Raw genomic sequence first — 27,763 nt, forward strand, 5'->3', positions numbered from 1 at the left:
TTTTACCTGCAGCCTTAAGAATATCTGTGTGAATGGCTCCATCCTTACTAGATACGAGGCCACAATCATTGCAGATGAATAGTGGGTCCCATAGTGGTAGGCTGGAGTTTCTCCTGTTCAAAAAAATTAAAGCATAATTGAAAACAAAACTGTAAAGGTGAAAAATAAAATTGGTATTAATATGCTTGAAAACACTAACACGTGATAGTTGTGACACTAAACACAATCAGTATTAGCATTTGTGGAGTTGAAAACTTTATGGCACCACTATCCCTCGCTTATCTGGCAGTAATCCAAATTAACTATAACTCAGTGCCTTTCCCCACAAACTTAGCATATCCACCAATTCATGTTTTGAGGCTTCCTATAATAGATAAGCCTTAATAGCAAACGATCTTCCACTAAAGTAGGATATTGACTTACAGCTACTTTTCATGAGGTTCTGGCTTTGCAATGATCTCTCTTTAAATTGTTGTCTATGAATATTATGCAATTGTTATCACATATTTTCCTTGGAGGGAAAAAAAAAAAGGTCCACACAGGGAATACTGTTAGGCTTAGGTTTTTCTTTCCTTTGTTTCATCCATCTCAGGGGGACACATGATAAACACTAAACATAATAGGGGTGCCTAGGTGGTGAAGTCAGTTAAGCACCCAACTCTTGGTTTCAGCTCAGGTTGTGATCTCAGGTTTGTGAGATCAAGCCCTGCATCAGGCTCTGTGCTTAGTGTCGAGTCTGCTTAAGATTCTCACCCCATCTCCCTCTGCCTTTACCCAACTCATGAAAGCAGACACGTGTGTTCTTTCTCTCTCAAATAAATAAGTCTTTAAAAACAAAACAGTATCAAAACATTAAATATAATAAATAAGTATAGAGTTTCAGGAGGTAATCTATTATTATTATTATTATTATTATTATTATTACTGTTGTTGTTGTTAAAGTAAAAGGATGCCAAAAAATGCCTCAATAAAATTAGAAGACAGTTTAATTAAGGAAACTGTAGTTCCTGGTATATATATATATTTTTTAAAGATTTTATTTATTTATTCATGAGAGACACACACAAACAGAGGCAAAGACAGAGGCAGAGGGAGAAGCAGGCTCCACACAGGAAGCCCGACGTGGGACTCGATCCTGGGTCTCTAGGATCAAGCCCTGGGCTGAAGGTGGCGCTAAACCACTGAGCCACCCGGGCTGCCCGTAGTTCCTGGTTTAAATATGATTAGAAATAAAAGCAGATTAGCTGATGGGAAATTTCTAACCTACACAAAGTAGACACTTAGTTTTCTGCCAGTACCTGATAAGCCACCTAAAACACGCCTTCTAAGCAGGGCCATTCGGTGGCATGTTAAATCTGATAGCTGTATATATGTGTGAATATGTAACCTATATAGATGTCATGATATATAAGCAATTTGGGGAAAGATACAAGGACGTCAGGCCACTAAATCATGGCTTACATGTGAAACTAAGGTACAAAGTTCAATGACTAGAAAAGTTACTTACCATTAGGATCTTCCCAGTCTTTATACCGCTTCTTATATTGAGCTAATCGTTCATCTGTCTGTGCTCCCATTGGCTTAGCCAGGTTTCTAAATGTCTTGGGATTAGTCAGATCCACCTCCTAAAATACAAAATGAAATCCAATTCCAAATTACTCTACACTTTTCATTCTTGCCAGTGAAGATACAGTAGCCATAGCAGACAATGATTTATAAATATTTGTGGTTACACTGGGCAGAAGGGACTCCAAAACAATGCCTTGTACCTGCTGGTTATCCATATTTTACAGACAGGCACGAGGCAGTTTGTTAACTGATTAAGTTTGAAGCAACTACTTAAGAAATTAAGTATTTATAGAAGACACTCAGGATCCAGGTTGGAGATGAGGAATAAGAGAAAATCCTTCCCAGTCTTGGCAAGAACATGGCAGGAGACTTGACAGAGGAGCCCTAATTCATCTTTATCCTCCATCACCCATGCAACTGGAGTACCAAGTCTCCTTTTCTGTTCTCTTCCTCTCCTCCCCCATTTCACCCTGATGTCACTTCTCAGTATTCTCTTCTTAGAGGTGATCAGAAAGTGAAATAAACTAGAGCACTTGGTAACTCGTTCACCTCTGAAAGTCATCATACTAGACCATGGGACTTCCAAATGAGATGGAATCTTTCATCTACCACCAATTATTTTAAAAGTTCATTTCTAACTGACCTAATCCATATACTTAGAACCAAAATTTACCACTGGAGGTTTCCAAAGTAAAAATCTGAAATATGTACCAGGGGGATATTTAATCTGTGTCCTTTCAAGGGCAGCACGACCAATCAATTCTGTCAAATTTGTACTTTATTTTTTAAAATTTTATTTATTTATTCATGAGAGACACAGAAAGAGAGAAAGAGAGAAAGAGAGAGAGAAAGAGAGAGAGGCAGAAACACAGGCAGAGGGAGAAGCAGGCTCCATGCAGGGAGCCTGACATGGGACTCGATCCCAGGTCTCCAGGATCAGGCCCTGAGCTGAAGGCAGCGCTAAACTGCTGAGCCACCTGGAGTGCCCAAACTTGTACTTTAAATTAATCTACTTCCATGAATATAAGTCAAGTTAATTATAAATCTGTCTTCTCAAAATCTATATGCAAAATCCCTCATTAATACTTTTTTGGTTAATTTAACAAACATTAATTGTATGCGATTTATGGACCCGTTCTAGTGGTTGGGAATGGAGAGATCCGGGACTGTTTCTTTGTGCTCAACGGATATATGTGTAAGAGCTACTTTGTGAAGGGTGCTGTGCTGAGGTTTCTAAATTCTTTTCAAGTTGTGATGATCATTCACTGAGTAATTTTAAACAGAGCGATGACTTAGTTACAGTAGTGTTTCTAAAACTGGCTGCAGTGTAGAGGACAGAGGGACACCTACCAGGGGATACAAATTAACTAGCTCTTAAGAAAACAAAATAGATATTATAAATATTTAAAATATTGGTCAGTGATCTAAATTTTGTACAAGTTCAAGCTAAAACTCTTCTCATCTTCTTAAAATAAGTGCCTGTTAAGAACTTTAAATTATAAAAATCATAAATTATAGTATAAATTAAATTATAAATAATAAAGCAAGTAAAACATTCAAGCAATTTAAGTACCTCTTAATTACTTCTGAAAATGTGTTCCACTTACATAAAATGTTTTGAGATTTACCTCTGAGTCGTAATCTGCAAGGATCCAGGGGAAGACAGGATACTGCATGAGATCATTATACGATCTGCCAGCCAAAGTGTTCAAGTGCATCAAATACTGGAAGTTGCTGATTTCACCTCTCTTGGGAAATATAAATAAAGGTTCATTTCAGGACAATTATTACTACTACGTTCACTTTAAAACAAAATTTTATGCAAAATGAGGTAAAAGTCAGTTTCTTTCTTACAGATTTCAAGACAACAAGACATTTGTTTCTCCCAAAAAGAACAGAAACCAAAGGTTTTTTTTTTAATATACGTAATTTACAGATTGTTGAAGTGCTTTTAACTGTTGAAGTGCATCTAACTACAAATTATGAACGGAGCTTATATTTTCATTAAGCCTACCTCCCATCTTTGAGTCACAGACTTCTCTCCAACCAAAGTGCTAAGCAACCCAGATCTAAAAACAAGAAATAATTAAATAAATTATAGGCAATATAATTTTAAATCTGAGTAATAATCAAGGTGAAAAATTTAAATCATCTGGTCCGGGAATTTTTCAAACTATGGAAGACCTATTACAAATGGGTCATGAAATCAGCTTAGTGTGTTGTAATCAACATTCAAAAATATGAAATAACATGGAATTAAACTGAAGAAAATACAGAACACAGAAGGGTACCACACACAGTAAGGGAAAGTATTTCCAGTCAACCTTCTGTTAGTATTTGTAACTCAGTTTGTGGGTTCTGAAATGTAATGTAAACAAAGTATACTTTTACTATGGGTTACAGCAGGAGTTTGAAAAACAATGACCTAGTTCAACTGTCCACCTTTTACAGTGGTCTATATGTAAACAAATTCAAAGACATTAAATCAGAATAATTGAAATAGTATACACAGCACATTTCCTAAAAGAGATGTTGAAGAGTGAATAAAAATATGAATATTTTATGACAATAAAGCCATTGCTTTTTAGGTCATTTGAAGTTATGGACTTTTTGGGATATCAGATGTTCTTAGAATGCTATAAAACTCTTTTTAAGGTTTAACAGCTTTATAATATTAGTAATTAATGATTCGAAGATTGTGAATTGCTCACTGAATCCACTGGAAAGTACTGAACTATGTATTTTATTGTATGAAAGGAAATCAACAGATTTATCAACCTTAGTTCTTAAACATTTCCAGCTCAATAGTACAGGTAATACTTTCTACTTCTATTGAGTTTCCATCAGGCAAACTGAATGTACAGGAACTCTCCCTGGAAAAAGAGCTATGTTGATTCCTCAACTTTATAAGAAAGGGAACAACTGAAAAGATTAAGCTGGAAATGAATTTCTGCTTCTTGCCTTTGAGCTTTTTAACAGATCTTTAAGAACTGCCAACTCAGCACAGAAAGTAGCAAGAATAATAAAATAACAAGTTGAAGATTATCTAAGCAGGTGAAAGTACTGGCAACTTAATTACAAGTAGAAAAAAAAGGTTCAATGTGCTGTAAAGGGACCTATTATTTCCTGTTATTTATCTTAATACAAATGGTTAGGAATAGAACATGATCTGAGGTTAACAAAAGCACATATTTAGCATTTGTATTGGCTAAACCTCAGCTAAAGAAAAAGAAAGCAACAATTTAAAAGAGAAACACACAATTTAATAGAGTTAGATGCACACAGACTGGAATAAAATTTTATTTACAAATTACAGAATCCCCAGTAAAATTTTAAGTCATTTTCTTGCATGTTGCAATCATTTGTAGCCCAAAAGCACTGCTTCTTTTCCAATGAATTATAAATGGCTACCCGTTCCTGAACGACTATAAATGGATTCTTGAAATGGCTAGATCATCCAGAAGGACTTTCTAAGACTAAAAGCAGGTGAAATGAGCATAAAGGAACCACTGATAGGTTTGAACACCTAAAAACAAAAGTTTAAATGTAAATGTTAAAAAACAAAATTAAGAGAAGACTGGGCAATTTTCAACAAATATAATAAGCGACAGAGTAATATATTATTATAGAAAAATCCCATACAAAATGATAATAAGAACTCAGAGGAGATGTCAAGTAGACTTATCGTGATCATCTTTCTCAATTACACAAATATCATATCATTATGTTGTATACCTGAAACTACTATAATTATATGTCAATTGTATCTCAATTAAAAAGGAAAGTCAAATCACCACCACCAACAATAAAAAAGAACTCAGGAAAAAATAGATGAAGTTACACATAATTCAAAATGAGGATTTTAAAGGGCTAACAAATATTACAGAGATCAAAATTAGTAAGATAAATGTGCATCTAAAAATGAGAAAGCATTTTATAAAATCAATAAAAATAAGATAAGTATAAAAAGCTGGCAAGCATCTACTGAGAGAAGTTAACTTATCCACTAGTGGTGGAATATAAACATGTATAATTTTTATGGAAATCAAGTTGGTTTTGTATATCAAAAGCCTTAAGATTCATACACATTTTTTTATGAAGGGAATTTTACCTTAAAAAAATAATGAGCAATCACATTTGTATTATTAGAACAAGGAAATTTGACAAAGATGAAGTATCCAAAAGTAAGACAATGCTTTATACATACAATGAATAGGTAGTAAATAAAAGTAATATTTCTGAAGAATTTTTTTTTAAATGCAAGGGGAAATAGTTACATACAACACCGAATGGAAGAAGCAAATAAAAATCTGTGTTTAGAGTATGAACTCAATTATACACACAGGACCATATGCCTGTTTAAAAGACTCAAGGAAATCGATCAAACTGGGAGTGCTGATCTGACAGGAGCAATCATGCATACCATGTCTTTTTCCTTTTAAGTTTTCAGTATTTAAAACATTTTGTACAACCACTAGGAGGGGAAAACACTCATTAAAAATATTAAATAACTTCTCCCATTCTGTTGGTAAGGGCAATGTCTATAATAGCCAAACTATGGAAAGACCCCAGATGTCCATCGACAGATGAATGGATAAAGAAGATGTGGTGTGTATACACACACACACACACACACACACACACACACACACAATGGAATACTACTCAGCCATCAAAAAAATATTGCCATTTGCAATGACGTGGATGGAACTAGAGGATATTATACTAAACAGAATAAGTCAATCAGAGAAAGACAATTGTCATATGATCTCATGCATATGTAGAATTTAAGAAACAAAACAGGATCACAGAGGAAGAGAGGAAAAATAAGACAAAATCAGAGAGGCAGAAAAACCATAAGAGACAAATTGAGGGTTGCTGGAGGGGATCGGGGTGGGAGGATGGAGTAACTGGGTGATGGACAATAAAGAGGCCACATGATGTAATGAGCACTGAGTATTATATAAGAATGATGAATCACTGACCTCTACTCCTGAAATCAATAATAGAGGTTAATTAATTGAATTAAATAAAATTTAAAAAATAAAATACATAAATGTTAAAAAAATTAAATAATACAATGCAGATGCAAACCATCCTAATTTCACTATTAAACTAAGATGCAAGAAGCAAACAACCTACCCCTGCTCCACACTGGTGTTCGGTCGTTGCCCAGACACAGACTCTGAACTGTCAGTTAGAGATGGCACTACAGCCAAAAACCTGGAAAATTTAAAAATAGCATAAAATTGGAAATGAAGTGAAAGTCAGGACTGAATGGGAGCCTCAGAAGGGATTCTTCAGACCTCAACTGTTGCATTTACCCCTCCACTACCCAGGCAAAGGAAATACACAAAAACTGGAATACTCTTATAAAAAAGGGTCAGATGATAGCTTCTGAAGCCAAATATAAAGGTTCACAGCAAAATCTATCATTCTGGATTTTATTTATTTTATTTTATTTTATTTTTTTTATTTTTTAATTTTTTTTCATTCTGGATTTTAAATATGCTGTCATAGTACTGGAAGAAAAAGCCTTGCCACACTGATTCACAGAAACTGAGTCAACTTAATCAAGTCCTGAAGAGTGACTAACAGCTAAATATTCACATGATAGCAAGTAACAATGATAACTAAACAAATGACAGAACAGGGACAACACTAAACAAATAAAGATACAAGATACAAGATACATACAAGAAAAAGCAACTTTATGTGATGCTTGTACCTCTTCAGAGTTGCTCACAATGTCAACATAAATATTTTAAAGGCAGAAGAGAATTATAGGAAAATTCTCAGAATAGACGTGAATCCTGACCTTGGCACTTTAACAGAAATTTCTCAGGGAAAGACAAACTCATCTCCTTGTAGCAGCTGCTAATTATAAGAGCAAATAATTTCCTAGCATCGAAAACATTGTCTTTAGAAGTGGACAAGATAGATAACTAAAATCTCAGTCACTTTATTATTTCCCACAGTGAAAAGAGTTTTGGATTACCAATCACCATGCACTTTAAGAACTACCCTCATTTCCCTTTGGTCACAGGTAGTATTACTGTACTGCAATGATAAGCAATGTTGCTTGGCATCAGACATTCCTTATAGAAGTACGGTGAAATATAAAACTTCCCTTAGCAGAGGACTTGCTAGGATCTGTAATAACCTTCAAAGAATAAGAGAAGGTCTCTCATATCTGTGATCAGTTCATAAAAGCCTCATTATACATACATGCAACAGATATTTTCAAGCACCATGCATACATAACTGCTTTTCTTTTACAAGGCAGATTTTAAATAGAGCTTATCAAAAGTAAAATATGGTGATTAAGTTAGATTAACTGCTTTTATTTGGCTATGCTACTTTTTAAAGTCACAACCTCCCTTTGAAGGCCAGAGAAAGTCTCATATAATTATAATTTCTAAGTCAACTCAGTCTCTGCATTCAATGCAATGCATGCAATGCAAGGAATGGCACTGTTTTCTTTTTTGGTAAATAGGAAAGAAGCCTATTTTGAACCAGAAATATTATTTTTTACGCTACAGTTTCACCATTCTTTTATATTTAAAGACACGGGACTCAGTGATAAAAGTGATGGCATCTACTATAGTGACCAGAAAGATAAATGGTATTTTAAAACAGAATAGCATCATTTTATTTATTATTTTTTTTTTCAGAATAGCATCATTTTAAAAGCTAATTAGAAGAATCATATTTCAAGAGGTTGGCAAAAATGAAACAAGTATTTTCTTCAAAGAAGTTTACTCACTGATCTCAAAAGCCTAGACTTTAAAAAACTAGCTTATCTGGTGCTGTTTTCCTTCACCCCTGCCCATGATAGCATTATCAAGTATTCCTAATAAATAATACCTTTGATAGACTTTATTTCTAATTCCTTTTTGAAAAGCAAGGAGGTAATTGCGTCCATCTCCAGAGAAAACCTCCACAGCAATAGGCTGAAATGATCAAAGAGAAAAACATTACGAAAAACACAAACAAGGTTATTTATTAACTTTTCCACTATGAATATCTATAATGTTGAAGAAATTAACTTTTTAAAGAACATTTTTAGAGTCATGAATTCCCAGCAGATTAAATTGCAAAATAAACAAAGCCAATGTGGGACTCCTGGGTGGCTCAGTGGTTGAGCGTCTGCCCTCGGCTCAGGGTGTGATCCTGGAGTCCCGGGATTGAGTCCCATATCAGCCTCCCTGCATGGAGCCTGCTTCTCCCTCTGCCTGTGTCTCTGCCTCTCTCTCTCTCTGTCTCTCATGAATAAATAAATAAAATCTTAAAAAAAAAAAAAAAAAAAAGCCCATGTACTCTGTTCAATTTTTGTTTCTAAAATCTTTAATAGAATAGTAAGATAATTTTTTTAAAGATTTTATTTATTTATTCATGAGAGACACAGAGAGAGAGAGGCAGAGGCACAGGCAGAGGGAGGAGAAACAGACTCCATGCAGGGAGTCCCATGTAGCACTCGATCCTGGGATTCGGGATCATGCCCTGAGCCAAAAGCAGACGCTCAACCACGAGCCACCCAGGTGTCCCTAATGGTAAGATAATTATAAAACTATAATTTAGAAAAATTATAGTGAAGATGCAATTTTTATATTAAAAGATAATATATGTTGATTTGGATGCTATAGGGAAAGGTGGATATTACTCAAGTTTTAGGCTGTGTTTAAAAAAAAAAGAGAGGGCAGCCCAGGTGGCTCAGTGGTTTGGCGCTGCCTTCAGCCCAGGGCGTGATCCTTGAGACCTGGGATCGAGTCCCATGTCGGGCTCCCTGCATGGAGCCTGCTTCTCCTTCTGCCTGTATCTCTGCCTCTTTCTCTCTCACTCTCGCTCCTCTCTATATATTCTCATGAATAAATAAATAAAATCTTTTAAATAAATAAATAAATAGAGAGATGTATTATAGAGCGTCGTGCACCCATGTGATGTGAGTTTGTCTATTATAAAATCATCTGAGGAAATACTGTAAGAGATAGTGTAGATCCTATAAAGGCAAATATGAGTTTTAAAATAATACATCCTCTGAAAAAAGGAAGATGACAAGATGTTTAGTACTACTAAATCAACTCACCTGTAGGAGATACCTCCTTTTATGTACTTCCTTGATATCTTCATATGCAAAAATGCTGCATGTTCTCTTGAGCTGACTGGGGCCTTGCCTGGCTCCTCTGGGGATAATTGGCTCATGCATACTATAGGCAGCCAAGAGAAAAAAGATAAACAGAAGCACAGCAAGAGATAAATTCACTGTTCAACAAAGGGTGTGTTATTTTCAACCTATGAGTAAAACCAGGGAACAATACATCAGAATATGGAGTTCAAAAAAAAATGTTTAAGAGAATAATGTATCAACTACTCAGCAAAGAGCCCTCTTTGATTAATTTTTAAAAAATCCCACTGTCACTCTCAGGGCTAACTTATCTAAGAGACACAGCCAGTATAGTGCATAGGCCCACATTCTTTTAGGCACCCAAGAAAATGTTTTAATTTTTTTTGAAATTAGAAGAAAAAACAATTTTTTGGTAGAAAAAATGGTTTAACATATAATATGAATATATTATCTTTAAACAACACAGTCACAAAATATAATTTTTAGTATTTTTATATGGAGTAAGGGGCCACTGGAAGTCATAATATGGCCCTAACTGTTGCTGATAGTTCAGTATTCGAAACATCTTCTAGGAATGGACCCCAGAGGCCACGTCTATATTTGGCAGTTAGGTATTCAAAATGTTAGAGAGAAGAGCATGTTGACTTTGTAAGCTGTAAGCTTTCTGTCTTCCTTCTGGCTTTGTCTGTCTCCTGGATTTTTGTTACCCACTATCATCCCATCACAGGACCAGCAGAAGAAAAGGAAGATAGATAAAAGTCAGTTAATTCCTGCCTGTGCTTCAGTCACTGCTTCAAGAGTACTCAGAGGACATGGACACTCTTCCACCATTTGTAAGAGAGTTGTGTAGTTACCTGCATTTTCCCTGTAACTGTGTTTGTACTAAAATTTAAAAACAACAGTTTGCAAATTCTGAATAAATTTATAAATATGCAGATCATAATATAAGGAATTTGGGTCTAATGCTATTAATGCATAACAAAAAATTTTATTTAATTTTCATTTTGATAAATAAGACAAATGTTTTCTTACCTTGAAATAACTATTACCCTTGTGAATATTTAGTGACACACAAACTAAAAGATAACATTCTTAAAACACAATTTTTGTATTAAAACAGGACTATATAATTAGATTGCTTTCTCAAGATAGCTGCACTTTGTGTCTCTTCATTCATTTACTTACTTTGGAGGTAAGGTTTCAATATCTCTTATTTCCCTGGTTGCTGTCATTGTAAATCCATCAATCACATAAAAATGCTCTTTACCAAAAAGAAGTAGCCCCTCACTGGTATCTAGGCCCTGGACCCGAGCACAGCGGTACATGTGTTGAATCTATAAAGAAAACCATAAAAAAAAAAAAAAAAAAAGAAAACCATAAATGTTTATTAATATAGTTAACAAAAACCCTGATAATTTTTTTGATATAACGAAATGTGGATTTAACGGGCACACAGGATTTTACCAAGATGTAGTCTGTTATGGTATCCCCTGAGCTAAGCGTATTAAACCTGAGTTTAAGCATGTTAAAAAGAGTCAGCTAAAACTGCCATCTGATTTGCAGTTGAATTTAGTAAAAGGAGACAACCATTTTATTCACATCCATACACCTATCCATCTAACTCACTTCTCCCACTATTCACAGAGTACTCACTGGGTGCCAGGGACATGTGTACTAACTAGGCTCTAGAAGCGATGAACAAGTTAGATAAGGAAAGAGACAGAGACAATAAACTTGGCAGGAAAAAAAGAGGACTGAAGCGTATATGTAAGATTAGGATCATGCCCTTGGTGAGGCAAGAGTGAAAACAGGTCTGCTGAGTCTGACAAACCTGAGTGTATTCCCAATGCTGTCACTTAGTTGTGGATTTAGCCAAGTTTCTTAATTTCTTTGGGCCTCTGTGTCTTCCTCTGTGAATTTCAGATACAGTCTGGCACGTTGTGAGAGTTACTAAGGTAATGTACGTGACCATGTTAGAAACCGTTGGCTGCCTTCTCTTCACACAGCTCAATTTTGTCTATTTCCACAACAGCTCCAGGGACCGGGACTGTGACACATTTGTCCCTATTTGCTCCCCACCTGGGGTCCTGCTTGCCTGGCAGACTGCTGTGCCATTGTAAAAAGCCAAACTTGGCAGAGGTGGTATTTTCCTCAGAGGAAGAAAGAGTTGCTTAATCTCTCAATGTAAGTATTGTTTTCTTTCCAACAGGCAGGATCTAGTTTTTCTTACCTAAAAACTATTTCTTGCTTAAACTTAGTTCAACATGAGTCACGGAAAAAAATATCAGCAACTAAACTAGAGTCAAAGAAATGTTAGTCTGAATACACTTCCTGCAGTACTCAAACTTAAAAAATGTACTCATGAGATTAAAAGTTTAAGAAATGACAGCATTAGAAAACAGTAAAATACACAAATGTATTCATTTTCATCACATCTGTACTACATAAAAACGTAGAATGTTATAGGAAAAACACTGATATTTTAAAAATAATTCTATTGTGTAATACACAAACACAAAAATGTTTTCTGTAAGTGCACAGCTTGATGAATTTTCAAATGCTAAAAATATGATGCAGCCAGCATTTGGATTAAGATATAGAACATTCCCAGGACTTCAGAAGCTTCTCTTATGCTTCCATCAGATGTAATGTACTTTTAAAATTATGTGTCTTTTAAAAATATTTTCATTCAGGCACCTGGGTGGCACAGTGGTTGAGCATCTGCCTTTGGCTCAGGTTGTGATTCTAGGTCCTGGGATTGAGTCCCACATCAGGCTCCTTGCAGGGAGCCTGTTTCTCCCTCTGCCTATGTCTATGCCTTTCTCTCTGTGTCTCTCATGAATAAATAAAATCTTAAAAAAATTTTTCATTCAAGATTAATTGAGCTGTATATTCAAAGAGATTTTTTAAAATTAACCCCTAAATTCTAGCTATATCTTAGTGGGTAAGATTAAAAAGGTTACAACAAAGATCTAATATGAGAGGCAAAAAGAACATTCTTTTAAAAAGGTGATTCAGCACATTAATTAATTCATTCCTTCATTTACTTAATTATTCTTTTATTTACTCAAGAGATCTTGAGAAATGAGACTGTACCCAGTGGGGAGTTCCTAGGATAGAGATTATGCAAGTGATGGAGAGAGGGGCATCCTGGCAAAAAACACAGTGACTAAAAGCACAGAGTAAAGAAATAGCATTATGGATGTAGTGAATTGCCAGATACAGGTGCTGCAGGGGCCTTGGCTTATAAGGCAGAGCCCGAACAGGTTGGCGGAGAGGGAAACAGAAAGGTAGGGTAGTCTTCTGTGAGTGAAGGAGAACAGGGCTTAAATACAACCCTGAGAATGAATGACAGTACAGATAGGCTGAAGCTGCCTGTAGATGGTTCATGGAACTATGCAGGTGTAGAAAAAAAGACAAGACCAGATTAGTGAATGGTGTGCATGATCTAAAATAGAGAATTACAGCAAGAATTACAGTCTAATAAAGGGTACAGAGATAGAATGAACTAGGAATGCAGTGTTAATATTGTGTCTCATGAAATTTTGGGTTCCGTGTGGGTTTAGTATGTTCAGACAGGTCAAAAATCCTGAAACCAGGACATGTAGAGTACTGAAACCAAAATATTGCTTACTCTTCACACGGTATTTCATTATAGAGAGGAAAATATTTATCTTCTGCCACCAAGTAAATATCCTATCAGGTTCCTGTTGTAAAATGCAAATGAGTTACTTCAATGTAATCCTTACTTTTTTAGAAGCACAGTACCTTTTCTCCTTCCTCCAGTAGGCGTAGCAGGGTGGCATTATCCGTTTTCTCCTCCTCCTCTATAGAGCTGCCCTCTGCAATCTGGTCTTGTAGCTGCTCCTGGCTCTCCTCATCTCCCCCATCAGGTGCGGATCGAGACCGTTTCAGAGGAGGCTTGACCAGACCTATGGGATCATAACACAAGAGCCCTGTGACCTTGGCAGGGGCCATTTGGGAAGCCGTTGGGGCTCCCAGTCCCTCCTAACATTTCCAAATTGAGATAAGTCTCAATTGGTACAGGGAGGCAACACAGTGCAGTAGTTAATGACAGAGGCTCTACAGTTAAATAATTGTATAACCCTGGACAAAGATCTGCCTCTCCAAACTGGCTTTCTCATCTATAAAACTGGGACAAAAACACTATCTTAGATGGTTGTGGAGGACTTAATGAGTTACTCATGCTTAGTATCATGCTTAATAGTAAATTCTAAATAAGTATCAGATGATGATAGTAACAGAGCATAGTGTAATTGATGGTAAGAACGGTACTGCTAAGGACAGGTGTCATTGTGGGGATACCATAAATAAATGATCAATCACTATCAGAAACAAAATTAAAGAGAATAAGTTATAAATATGATTATAAAAGATCTCACCTACTCGGAGGGCCCATGAGGACTATTTCAAGACTTATATCACAAGCAACAGTATGATTGTTCATATATGAACAGAGGTGATTAAAATACAGGGACAGATCATTTAATTTGCAGATTAAGGCATTCTATTGTCTACATTTTGATAACTTTATTAATAATCACAGGAGGTGACATTAAAATCAATTGATGAGATACCAAAGTATGACAAGCACTCAAAATACACTCTAAATCCCACATTTAATTAATATTCATTAGTTATTCCAAAAAAAGTCATGTTACACCTACCAATGATAGTTGCCCTAAGAATTTTGAAAAAGGTAAGACATAGATCAGAGGTTCTTCTTTGCCTTAAGAACCTTCTTTTCACATATAAAAGAGTATGTAAGTAAGAAAGAGAGCTGAAATCCTGCTGAGAATATCCATAAGGGGATACAGCTTATAATTACATTTTTTAAAAGTAAGCTCTATGCCCAACATGAAGTTTGAACTCACAAACCCAGATTAAGAATCCCATGCTTTACCAACTGAACCAGTCAGATGCCCATATCATTGCATTATTTTTAATAAATTAAAACTTCCAATTCTATGTCTATTATAACACCTTGCATAGCATAGTAGTGACACCAAAATTTGTGAAATTAGAAAAATGAGGCCAAGACAAGCGAAGTGCTAAAGACCCAAACACAAGCCCTCTGACTAACTCTGTGAATTATACCTTCACTTATGCTCAAATAATAGCTTTGGATCCATTTCCATAACTTTGCTGGTGTACTGTCAAGAAAACTAGAAGACTTTTATAAACTTGCTCCACTACTAAAAGTTTTAGGATTCTATTTAAAATGTTAGATAAATTATGAAATGCTTAATAAGTCACAGTCACCATGAGAGAGAAGAGGAAAATTATAATCAGAGAAATGGGTCATAATTTTTAATGGTATGTTTTGCTGACATGGTCATATATTATCAATTTTTTAATCAATGGGATCTGAAACTAATTTTTAACTTAAAGTTCTTAATTTATATCCTAAGGCTTTGTTTATAGAGTATGCCAAGATCAGAGGCTTCAAAGAGTTAAAACAATGGGTTGAGTTACTTTTTCAATAGAAACCGAATCCCCATTTTGTGCTAGGCATGTGCCAAAAGCCATAAAGTGAGAAGAAAAATTATCTCTGCCCCTGAGAAACTCATAATTTAGAAAACAGAAATCAGTGAAAAATCACTGAAATTTGGGAAATGGGCAAATGTATCTGTGGACAGGAGAGTGGGAAAATGTTTCAGAGAAGGATGATTTGACCACGGTCTTTGAGGCTGGGTAGGGTTTGTCAGGATCCATATCAAGGGGGAGAGGGCACACATATGTAAAAGTACAGAATCAAAAAGTCCAAATTATCTCATGTGTATTTTACTAATCTCATAAAGTACAGTTGTGGAATAATGTGTCTTAGCTCATAGGAAGAAAGACCATGATTTCTTAACTGTTGTCTAACATGCAGTAATAACACATTTAGTAGTTGTTTTAATTTTATAAATATTTATTTAGTTATCAGGGCCTTAAATTAAAATGTCAGGTGTCACTGAGAATCCTGCCAAATGTAATAAAAACTTTATCAAGCCAAAAAGGCACATTCCATCCATCTGTAGGCAATAAAGAGCCAGTCTCTTTAGTTCTGATACAGAAAACAATCTTTAAGAAGATTGTTTAAGATTCTTTACGAATAGACTGTAAAATATGTATGGATACTTTTATCTAGAGGATTGACCCTACTTTTTATGGTAGCTCATATTTTCATAAAAATTCAAATATAAGAAGTACTCCAAAGAGATTTTTACTTCAATCAAAGAGGAAGGCTGACCTTTGACTTTAGCAATAGTGTCTTCACCGTGCTCTGGTTCTTGCTGAGCAGCTTCACCTTCTGAACTCTCTACAATGGCATCTTGGACAATGGCTGGATTCCCAGAGGCTAGTCGCATATAGTATTCTTTACTGTCATAACTTATGGCTCTTCTGTATCGAGCGGGTTTCTAAGAAATAGCAGAAGAAAGGATTCAAATAATTATTTTCAAGAATTAAAATATAAGCTTCCCAAAGGAAGTATGGTATCAAGACTTCTTTAGGTGTTACCTTTTTAAAGGGATTTTTAACAGACTGCATTTATACACAGTAAATCCACAGACTTCTGGGTTAAGTTTCTCTATTTTTAAAATGCATTGACTTTTAAAACAGACATATCAAAAAACAATATTAGCAGTTTTTCTTCCTGAAATAGAAATAAATCATCTCTAGTCAAATAACGCTTTCACGTTAGTATTATATGGCCTCACTGATGTATTAGGAAACCTTCCTAGACAGTAAAGAGAACACTCAGTTTTGGAAAGCATCAAGTTGCAAGAGGATGTCTGGTTTGTATAAGGGCTGGAACTTTGCTTCCATCCCAAATAAGGTAAGTAGTCAGGCCTAAAGGCAAATGCATTCAATTGGAATCATCAGTGCCAATGTTACTTCAGATACTTAGAGGTAAAGACTAAGAACTGCAGTGTTCTTCCTCATATTCCAGTTCTTACTAAAGCTCCAGAAATGGCCCAAACCTTCTGAGAGTTCTGACTCAACACAGAATCAACCATCTTAAGCCAGATGGTACTCTCTGCTTGGCCTGCTCCTCCAAGCTGGTACCTCCAATTTGCTAAGACATCCCTATTGTTTGTTGTGTAAAATAATATGCTCCATAAACTAACTAAATGAGTATATTCAGAATATATATATTATGCACATATATATATCCATCTTGAAGAAGAAATTTATTATCTAGAAACATTAGAAAAGATTTGAAATTTTTGGCATATGATTCAAGAGCATTTCTTTTTCAGATTTAATATTTATCCTAAAAATATACTTTCCAACTGACCTAAACCTTTCTTTTCCCCCTTAAAACCATAAAATAATGAAAAAAAAATAAGGTCTCAAATGTCCTACACAACTGTAAAACCATAGGGAAAATTTAGTATGTATACAGGTTCCTTGATCAGAATTAGACCCAGACTTTGGATTTAACAATTAAAAAAAGGATGCGGTTTTAAACATGCTTTAAAACCTTCCCTTTGTAGAGGCACCTGGCTGGGTCAGTTGGGTGAGTGCCCCACTCTTGGTTTGGGCTCAGGGCATGATCTCATGGGTCTTGAGATTGAGCCCCACACTGGCTCGGTGCTCAGTGGGGAATCCGCTTGAGCTTCTCTCCTTCCCCCTCTTCTTCGAGATTTTCCCCCCTGCTCACATGCACTTTCTCTCTCTCTAAAATAAATAAATCTTAAAAAAAGAACCCTTCACTTTTTAAACGTTATTTCAGTTTTCTTTTCCAAGTCAGAATAGCTAATTAAAAATACTCTATTGGCCCTACTCTTCAAGTCAAATAGTCAATATGTATTATCCACAATAATGTTTATTTCAAGCAAGACCATTTTAAACAAATGATTTCCAATTCAAGTGGAAAACAGGTGTCCAATTGGTTGGAATATTTAGACTAAAACACTGAAACTATTTTGAGATAAAAAACTATGTAACTGAAGTCACACTGCCCTTCTTTTAAATTTAGATACATTCAGATACAGAGTCAGGGAATCCAAAGCGCTGTAAGCTAACTGTGGAATGATACACAAGAAATGGAAATTGAAATATATGACAAAGAAAAGTATTAAAATGAGGTAAAATCATATTACAATGAAGGAAGAACCAATCTGATGAGCAAACTAACAAGAATATTGCAATATTTCTGAAATGTAAGAAAGGCAGTAAACTTTGTACCATACCCCTTCTTCTATACAAGGTATAACAATTATCTTCAACTCAAAATTGTTTATTTTGAAAATGATGAAAGCATAGTTAGTGATGGGCAAGACAATGAATTAATAGATGTGGGACATCTACTTGATTACTGACTTCAACTTGGAACTATAAGTCTTTTTCCCTAAATATTTTGAGGTATATTTCTGGATTCTAAAGAACTACATCTTTTTTTTTTTTTTTTTTTTTTCCTGAATTATGTACTGAATCATTCTGGAAAGAGAAAACTATTTTAACTACTTAAATAAGTTAAAATTGTATTTTAAAAAGTAATCTATTCATACTCTTAGTTTTCATTAGTTCCTTCTGATTGAAAAATAATTTTTAAAAGAGAATACTCCTTGAATTCTCAAAATACACACTGTTTAGTATTTGGAAGAATTAAATGAGCAAATAAAAAAAAAGTTGAAGGTGTCAGGCTGCCCATTACTAACATGCGTCAGAACTTGTTAGTTTATATGTGAAGCAATATACATTTTATGGTGAAAGCAGTGAATACTCAGCCTGTTAGTGAGCAGCACACAGGCCCTAGAAAGCTAATTAGAACAAAGCCGAGAAAGACTAAAACCCCTCTCAGCATGAGTGACACCAACTTTTCAACTCTAAGGAACTTACAGGAAGAACAAATGGAAAGTCAATCTTTTATGTTAGTCTAGTCTACCATGCACTAAAAAACAAAAACAAACAAAGAAAACTGCAAGTATTTTGCATTCTCTTATGGTAATTTGTGTTTTACCTTTTGAGGAATGATATCATCAGGTGTCTCAGGCTGTTTACTTGGGACCTCAGACTGAAAACAGGGTATTAAGTATAGAAATATCAGAAAAAAAACAACATAAAGAACACCACAAAAATAAAATTTTCTTGAGGATTGTATGAAATATGGAAGATGCACATACTCAAAGAAAATTAATATGATATCCTATGTTGTTTGAAACAATCATTTAGCATCTTGTAACTTTTTTTATTATTATCAAAAGTAGTTTTAAAGTAGAAACTACAATAAAATTCTCAAGACTACTGAACAGGACTTATAAATCACAGACAAAATTTCAGCACAGGTGGCCAGAGTCACGGATGACTGACAGGCAACTCCACATGGCTTTGAAAAGGAAAAACTGAAAACTGAACAACAGAATCTAATACTAGCTATTACCTTCCACCTACCTTTCACTGTGCTTATCCCTATATCTGTTTTGTAACAGGAGTAACTGGTTTACTCCATTATCTCCAATTCCCCATACCGCAGAAAACATGAGGTGCTTATTAGTGGAAAAAACATTCTCCCATAAAAGCCCAGTGACCTACTTTCTTTATTCCTTTCACAGATATAACCCCAGAAAAGCTAAAAGCAGAAGGCAGGAGACTGGGTCATCAGCCTCCAGACCAAAAGTTTTGGTAAAAAGTACTTTAAAAAGTATTAGATGGTTGCTTTATATTTCATTCTCCGAATCAAACAAAAGGGCAAAAACATCTGTTGAGCTGTCCTGTGTTGCTTAGGCACCTAAATATACAGGCTATATACAGGCAATAACGGACCCAAGAATAATCCAGTTTTTCTTCCTTTTCACAGTTTTATCTGGAGATGACATCTAGTACTTCTCCCCACATAAACATGCACCGGCAAAATAATTTCACAAATGTTTCCTCCCTAGGCAAAACAAACACTGGACTACTGGGCATACTTTCAAATACTTCACATGGTTTTAATAAATGTTTCTCTTTAAAACCCAACTTTTAAAAACATACCTTGTAATGAAGAATAATCTTTAAAATATACATCTATGTTCTCTATCTTGGTAGGGGTTTTGGCTACACGAGTGTAAAACACACAGATGTGAACACATAATGGAACACTTAAGATTTGTATATTTCAATGTATGTAAAATTTATGACAACAAAACGGAATTACAAAGACTGAACTCTACTGATGTACATGTGGAATTATGAAGGAGTGAAGGGTACTGATTCTGCAATTCTCTCTGAAATTCATTAAAAAACAAAACAAAACAAAACAAGATAATTTCCTGGATGTGTGACAGACCAACATAGCAAAATAGACCTATTACTGCTGTCAAAAGCAACTTTAATGACCACTGTTTACCCCCCAACCAGAATGTGGGAAAGGTCTGGCATTCACTCTTTGTTTTCCCTGCAGCATATAGTACAGTGCTGGTTTAATACATATTTACATTGATCCACTGCCTGGGGCTCTCATTTTACTACAAGGCACAGCATTCAATCAATTGTAAAGAGATATGCTATGCTAATAATTTTAGTGTTATCATAGCTCTCTTTTACTTAAAATTCTATAATTATTATAATTATATTTACACAGAAGTCTTAAATTTTCAAAGTCAAAATTTCTAGAAAATAATTATTTTTTTCTCTTCAAATTTTTCTATATTGCTAGCAATGGAAATTTCCTGAATGAGCTGCTTAGTTTCCATGGGTTCCATGACATCTATATATTACATAAAAAATATATGTAGGGGTAGTCACAGGAGACTCCTTTAATTAGAAAAGGAAACTTTGAGTAAGTCGCTTACCCTTCTGTCCCAAGCAGCCCCAGATTAAAAGGTAGACAGTGGGGTCTTCAGCACAATGGTATTTGCAAACAATAGTTAATTTGTTTGAGATTATTATTCCATCAAAATAAATTCACGAAAATAAGGGGATCACAGAATTAAAACCTGGTATTTATACCTAAATATGATTTTATAATGGCAAAATATGGAATCTTATTCTCCTTCCATAGGATTCAGAGTAATGAGACAGTTGCTGAAAAGCCACTGGATTTTATATTTTCATCATATCCAAGGCTCACATCTTAACAATATCTGCAACTGACATTACCTCTTAAAATACAGAATTACAGTGCAATTTAGCATAGCTGTTTTGTTATGGAAATTACCCCATAAGGAAAGTCACTGTGCAAAGAGGAATTATTTTCATGTGAGAATAGATAAGTTCCTACATGTATCTAATTTTTCTCATTACAAAAATTATTACTCTTGCTTTTATTAAAATAATTTTTGGGGATAAACTTTCAAAGCATTTATGTCTAAGGCAAATGAGACTCTAAAAATATAGTCTATATTCTATAAATAAACATCCAGTTTAAAAATCAAGAAACAAAGTTCAAAACTTAGAATGTTAGGTAAGCTATCCTGTATACAGCATATAGCAGTATCAAGATTTAAGAAATAAAACTTTAATGACCAAAGGGGAAAAAAAAACCCCTCAATTCATTTCTAATACATCAAGGATTTTAAAACAAGAAAATAAATTTTAATCATCGCTGTATTCTTTCAGCTTAAGCAACAGAACTAAAAATTAAAATGCCACTTAGAAACAGTAATTATTCTTAATAAGGCAAAAGATTAAACCAATTAATTGTCCTTGCTCAGATAAAGCCTGTTTTACCTAGCAAGAGGCTTTGAAAGCATTTTTTAGGTTGGCACATACCCCTTACAGCACAAAAAATATTGACTATATTTTATAAACATGCAGGCAAGGAAGGCAACACATTTATAGGAACAGAAGTAGAAGAAGTGATAGATCTCTAACTCTGCGAGGTAATCTGGAATATTGTTCAGGGTAGAGGTGGATTTTCTATAAAGTTAATAAAGAAAGCTTAAACTTCAACAGCCCTCACTTCCCACGGGATCCTTTCAAAATCCTGGAAAGAGGCACCTGAGTAATTTCATATTCATAAGTTTACACCCTTTTTCTTATATAGCCCTCTGCCAAGTTATACTTGAGGCCCAAATTTTATAATTTGTTACCAGCCCTTTTTAGTGGAAAAATTTCAGAATTAGGAAACTTCTACAGAATGCTGAATTGGAAAGCAATGGAAAAAGTCTCTAATTTTGGGAGGAACAGTGCTGGTAGTCCACTCATTCAACATTTATAAAGTTCTTGATACTCTATTAGCATCAGGCAGACAAAACCTAGTATACTATTTCTGCCTGGAAGAAATTCACTGTCCACCGATAAGGTCATCAACGGTTGGAATCTCTTCTCATTTAAAAGTGAATCAACTTCTAAGGAAGTGTCATCCTATATACTCATGTCATACTCTATTACTTAGGAGCTGTGCCTAGACCTTTCTCTAGGTTTTGACTCCTCATCTGTAAAATTGGGAAAATTGTATTCATGTTGTGTTCATTGTGCTTTTATTTGATCTTCTTTTTTGATTTTATTATAGAAGACAGTAAGATAACAGTTACTTCTACTTTTTGGAATTTTCTTGACACTCAACATTGCCAGATTGCGCATTCCATAAAATAAAAGTGGACATTTAATGGCGTTTCAAATTTACAAGGATTTTGAACTGGCAACCCAAAATAATTAGTCATTCAGAAAATTTCGTCAGAGCAGATCAATCTTGACTTGCATATGAACTAAGCCACACAGATTCCACATTCTGTAACAGTCTCCCCTTCCCCACCCGCTCTTTCCTTTTTTGCTAATGTATCTCCAACATTTCTAGACTGTCTTGTATTTCCCAATATGTAACCCATCTGGTTAAAAAATAAGTTCCATATGGTGCATACTTATTTCTGAGACTGTCTGTTTAGATTTTTCAGGCTCGTGAACGCTTTTGCTTACGTAAAATGCTAATATTACTAAGGTTGTAAGTGTGAACTCCAAATAGGTTATTTTGTTTTTATCTGGTACAGAAGTTTAAATATATTTTTATAATGTGAATGGCACTGTTGTAAAGAAGGAAAGGAATAAACAATATAAAAATGTTATGGTTATGTAAGTAAAAATATACTTCAGTTAAATAAAAAACTCAAAAACATATGCCTCAGTTAAATAAAAATAGTGAGCTGGTCACATTTTTGGGAGAGCATGTTTATCTCATATTTTAGTATTTTTGAATGGATTCAATTTATAGGACTGTTGACTAAATAAATATTTTGTCAAATTGTTACAAGCTTAAAGTCTTATTTATTTGGGGAAAAAAGGTTAAGAATTAAAGACTGTATTGCTGGTTAGCTCAGACAAAAGTAGTTGCTAGTAAAACTCTGCAAAATATGGGTGGATTAATTTTTTCCCCATAGTGCAGTATCACTAGAAATTATGGTGCTTTAAGTTACAGCTGTACCAAGTATGACGTTCTTGACAGAATGGAATAGCTTTGAGAAAAGTGGACTTTAGAAAGCTATCTTGAAAAATCTCAATTATATATTAGCAGCTCTAAGACCTATGTCCTAGAAGTATCAGGACAGAAGTGAAATCACTGAGTACAAAATAAACAGAGCCAGTGTTTTGGTAGAAAAAAAAAAGAGACATTGGAACAATACAAACTGCCCTCACATTATAGAATCTGAACTATTTATTAGAAGTTTCATGTTCTAAGCCTCTTTTGTAAATCTTAATTTCTTCAATTGTTGACAGAATCAAAAATAAAGTCAACAATGTGAAAGTACTTAAAATCCATGAGGGTTTTGAAATTCAGTTTTTAAATAAAATATAATAAAACTTCTACACTGGGCAGGTGTTTGTACTGTATGACCTCATAGATTCTAAAATCGTATTAACCAAACATCAAGAAGAACAAGCCAAAAACGATTTTCAGTGGATGAGTCTTTGCAGTGATCTGGGTTCCCAACTGCGTGTAAGAGTTTATACTAGATTCATCTTAGAGGCAGCTAAACACTAAAAGTGAAACAAAGCTTGGGATACATTCCCTTCAGAGATAGTCACCTTTCTCTCTTAATGAAGCATAGTGTGGTCAGATTCCTGAATCTCAGAATATGCTTTTCCAGACTATATTTCTTAAAAGTCACAGCATTAATTTTTTAAATTTTAAATGATACCTCAAAAAAATTAAATGATATTAGAGGGAGACGTAAGAATTTTATTTATCAAAATGGAGTATACATTTAAAGAAAGTCACAAAACGGTGGTCTAAAAGTCAGGGATTCTCTAGAGCTGTCTGGTCCATTACAGCGGACCCATGTGAAATGGGACTAGTATAAATTGAGATGTGCTGTAATTATGAAATACAGATTGCATTTCAAAGACAAGGTACAAAAACAGGTAAAATGCTTCAGAGATAATGTCTTTGTAACTGATTAAACATTAAAATGATAGTGTTAGGAAGCTGGGTAAGATAACTGGTTGAGACCCCCTCTCAACTCCCAAAGCTGTGATTCTATGACAAAAATTACTTTTCTACAGACAAAAGTATTCTTCATTTTGGAGGCAAAGGATTATTACTGGACACTGAAGAATCGAATTATTATTTAGAAATGTTATAAGGATTTTCAGAATTAAATTCAGTAGATTTTATACCCCTGTGTTTTCTCTTTTGAACTTGTAGTAGCTTTATTGGGAGAGTATATATTTTCCTGAACTTAAAAACATGATTCTTGGACCATCATCAACTTAGACAGAATTCTTCTGGTCATGTGCAAAAGTCTGAGTAAAGGCTTTTGGAAGGGTGACTTGTCTGAATAAAATAAACTTACGGGCAAAGGCTGTGTTTTAAACCTGAGGAAATCAGTAATGAAGTTTCTTGACATAGAAAGATCTACATATTCAGGCTATTATTCTTTAGCTGTCTTCTGTATTTCTTCAAAGATTATTACTTATGCCAATATTTATTTACTTAACAGTCACTTAGAATAGTGTCTGGCAAAAAATAAGCACTATATAAGTACTTCACTGATTTTAACCAATCTAATCCCAACAACTTTTGAGATGGAACTGTTATTCTCGGTGTGTTTTTCTCCACATGAGACACAAGGACACAGACACCTAAAGTGGCCAAATGGCCTGTCCTAGCCATTTGGAAGGGTCTCCCATGACCCTTCCCCAAGGGATGGGCCAGCTCCTATAGCTTCTGAGGGTGCCTTTAACACCTTCAGGGATCATCTCAGCTGTCCTAGGTCAGCCAGCTAGTGAAGTGGCAGGGCCAGGTTTTAAATCCTGGCAGTCTGACTTCAGAGCCTGTAACCTAAACCACTTCACCAGTCTCCCTGTTACACTGCTGCATTGCTTCATTATATCATCATCATCACCACCACCACCACCACCACCACCACCACCACCCTGCATTATGAATTTAATATAGTTTAGTGCATTCCTGAAATTAGATATTTTAGGTAACTGACCTAGAAGAAAAATGCCTACCAAAAAGAAGAAAATTTGGAAGAGCCATTACCAACATTTAATTCTGCATACTCACCGCCACATTTGTCTCTTGCTCCGTTTCTGGCACATAGGGGTAATGGTTATAAAACATATCATTTCGCACCATTTTTTTCCTCATTCTGCAGGGCCCTTCTGTCATCTCCAACATCCACTTGTCTAGATGGGAACCGATGGGGGGACCCCACAACCCTCGCTCCCGCAACAGTTCGTACTCGATTTGGCACCACTCTTCTGTCACGTACTTCAGGGCATTTTGCTGACGCTAAGAGGAGGGAGTCCAGGTTGGTTTTCAAGCAAAAGCAGGAGTAATCATTAAAAGTCTACAAATAACTTAAAACCAAGTTAATATTTGGAAACAAAATCAGTATATATCATTTCAGTCAATATCATAAAAGTAAAGTTACATTTATTTATGGTTACGGCAGCCTGCTAATTCTGTGAGAAGGTGTGATTTTTGGGATGGCCCAAGTGTTTACATCAACACCAGATACATACAAGGTAGAGGGTGCAGTATGCTTGAACAAAGTAACACTGAAACAAGAAAGATGGTAATATTACTTATGAAAATACACTGAAATGGTTAAGTCCAGTGTAAATTGATAGATAACATGGTAGTTTAAGGATGACTCTCTTCCTGCCACCTCCAAGTTATAAAAACAGGTACTAGAACATGCACAGGAGAAAATCTAGTAAATGGGATCACACTGCCATCATCTGAGCTTACTGGTAAGCTTAACATTTCCAAAGATTTTAGGTAAAGAATATAAACATGCAGCTTTGATAAAGAACTTGATGATCATATAAAAATAAAAGAAAAATCATTTTCAAATGACCACTGGGATAGATCCAAACTATTTTACTTAAGTGAAAATTTATGAAGTGGTATAACTTGCTATATTATCATATGTCAAGATGTATAGAAATTTAGCAGATGATTATAAATTATAACTACCTTATCTAATGATTCATAGAATTTAAGTATATAAGATCAATCTAAGAAGATTACTGAATGAATAATCTTAAAATTACGTGATATCACAATAGTACTTATGTGTTCCTGGTAGGGAGGGGACTCTCTTATAACAACTAGCTAGTGAATGCCCATAAAATATTAGCAGTTTATCATTCAGAAACCTTCAATAGATCTAAATCAGCCACACTGGAAATAAAATATTTAGGATAAGTTGCTGAGTAATTATGAATTCACCAAAAGGATTCTACTGAATTTACTTCTTACCAACATAATCACCCAAGTGCTTATAATAAAAAAAGTTATTTTAACTTTAAGGTTTTTGTTTTTTTTTTAATTTTAAGAGACTTTGATGCATATTTTCAGAATCTCTTTGTTAACTCTGAGAGGGATTTTCTTGTATTTTAAAATTTATTAAGAACAACACTTGCAATATGTCAGTAGCTAATGTCAATGGGACTCAGTTGTGATTTCCAGTTTGTTTTTTTTAATACCACCTACCTCTAGAAAATTCAAACTTTTTATCTTAAAAACAATGGCCAAAGCAGCTGTTCGGAGGGATAATTAAAAACATCAACTGACGATGAATGCAGCTCAGCAACTTACTCTTAAAAGGGGTAAAATCATCATGAAAAACAGAGTCCTTTCTCACTCAAGGAATACAAAGCAAACCTTTCTTGTGGTTATGAATTCTTACCTCCTGATATTCCTTATATTGTGTGTCTACTAAGTCACGGACAACAGCAATATGTGTAAACATCCACTGAGAAATCTCCTAACAATGGACAGAAAAAGAGTCTTAATATTTCGTGGATTTTCCTGGAAAAATATTAACTAGCCTTAAAATAATGCTAACTAAATTTATTAAAATCCCATGAAAGACACAACTACAAAACAAAACAAAACAAAAAACTGATGGATTAATTTTATGACGAATCTAGTGGAGGCTTGTGTGATGGACACAGATCAACGCCTCCCATGACCCTTCCCCAAGGGATGGGCCAGCTCCTATAGCTTCTGAGGGTGCCTTTAACACCTTCAGGGATCATCTCAGCTGTAGAGAACTGCCAGGAAACTCCCAACTGAATGACTGGCTGATCTGGAGGTAAGAAGGTTCAGCATCTCAGCTCAGTATAGATCAACTGTGACAGTCCACTCTGGCCTCAAAGTTCCACTTAGGTCAGTTGAGGCTAGACCCACCTTGTAACCTGGTATTTCCCCGTAACCAATCCTGCATCTTTTCTTACCCTTCTACAGACAGGGACCACGAGAGCACCTGTAAAAAACACCTTGCACCAAAAACCCTCTCAGTGTACTTCCTGGAGAACCCAACCTGATGCAGGGAATGAATGACACATATGGTTTCTCTTAGGCCCTTTTCAGAGATGCCACTAAGATTCTAGGATGGTAAAGGCAGTATGATGAGGAAGAAATTAATGGAGGTACAGAAATTAAAAAAAAAATCAATCACAAATACATATGACAAAATGATAAATAAAAACCCCATTTTGTTCTGCTATTGCTTCAAAATTTATATGATTATCAGTAACAAAATTATTGAAAGTTTGGAAAAACTGGGAAAAAATTACCCATGGCTGATTACATATCAATCACTGAATCTCATCTTATGTCCAATTATGAAGTGGGTCTGCATACACAACACTCACAATGCAATTTTATCATAATATATT

The 27,763-nt window shown here is 34.9% G+C and overlaps 1 protein-coding gene across 9 annotated transcripts in view; it reads right to left on the reverse strand.

Moving 5' to 3' along the window:
• Positions 1-27,763, reverse strand: part of WDFY3 (WD repeat and FYVE domain containing 3) — a 234,280-nt gene that overhangs the window by 36,847 nt on the left and 169,670 nt on the right. For 7 of the 9 annotated variants that reach the window (XM_072810774.1, XM_072810770.1, XM_072810772.1 and 4 more), the window contains 13 exons: positions 26,770-26,847; positions 25,137-25,364; positions 18,669-18,722; positions 15,951-16,119; positions 13,463-13,626; positions 10,880-11,028; positions 9,656-9,776; positions 8,437-8,522; positions 6,712-6,792; positions 3,584-3,638; positions 3,198-3,317; positions 1,508-1,625; positions 7-113 (listed from right to left, as the gene is read on the reverse strand). In XM_072810774.1, coding sequence (XP_072666875.1) covers positions 7-113; positions 1,508-1,625; positions 3,198-3,317; positions 3,584-3,638; positions 6,712-6,792; positions 8,437-8,522; positions 9,656-9,776; positions 10,880-11,028; positions 13,463-13,626; positions 15,951-16,119; positions 18,669-18,722; positions 25,137-25,364; positions 26,770-26,847 — 1,530 coding nt within the window. The remainder of the gene's footprint in view (positions 1-6; positions 114-1,507; positions 1,626-3,197; positions 3,318-3,583; positions 3,639-6,711; positions 6,793-8,436; positions 8,523-9,655; positions 9,777-10,879; positions 11,029-13,462; positions 13,627-15,950; positions 16,120-18,668; positions 18,723-25,136; positions 25,365-26,769; positions 26,848-27,763) is intronic. The other 2 variants (XM_072810775.1, XM_072810771.1) reach the window with 1 other exon arrangement.

This window comes from Canis lupus, chromosome 33, assembly GCF_048164855.1.
Source record: "Canis lupus baileyi chromosome 33, mCanLup2.hap1, whole genome shotgun sequence".
In the NCBI taxonomy this organism is placed as follows: Eukaryota; Metazoa; Chordata; class Mammalia; order Carnivora; family Canidae; genus Canis; species Canis lupus.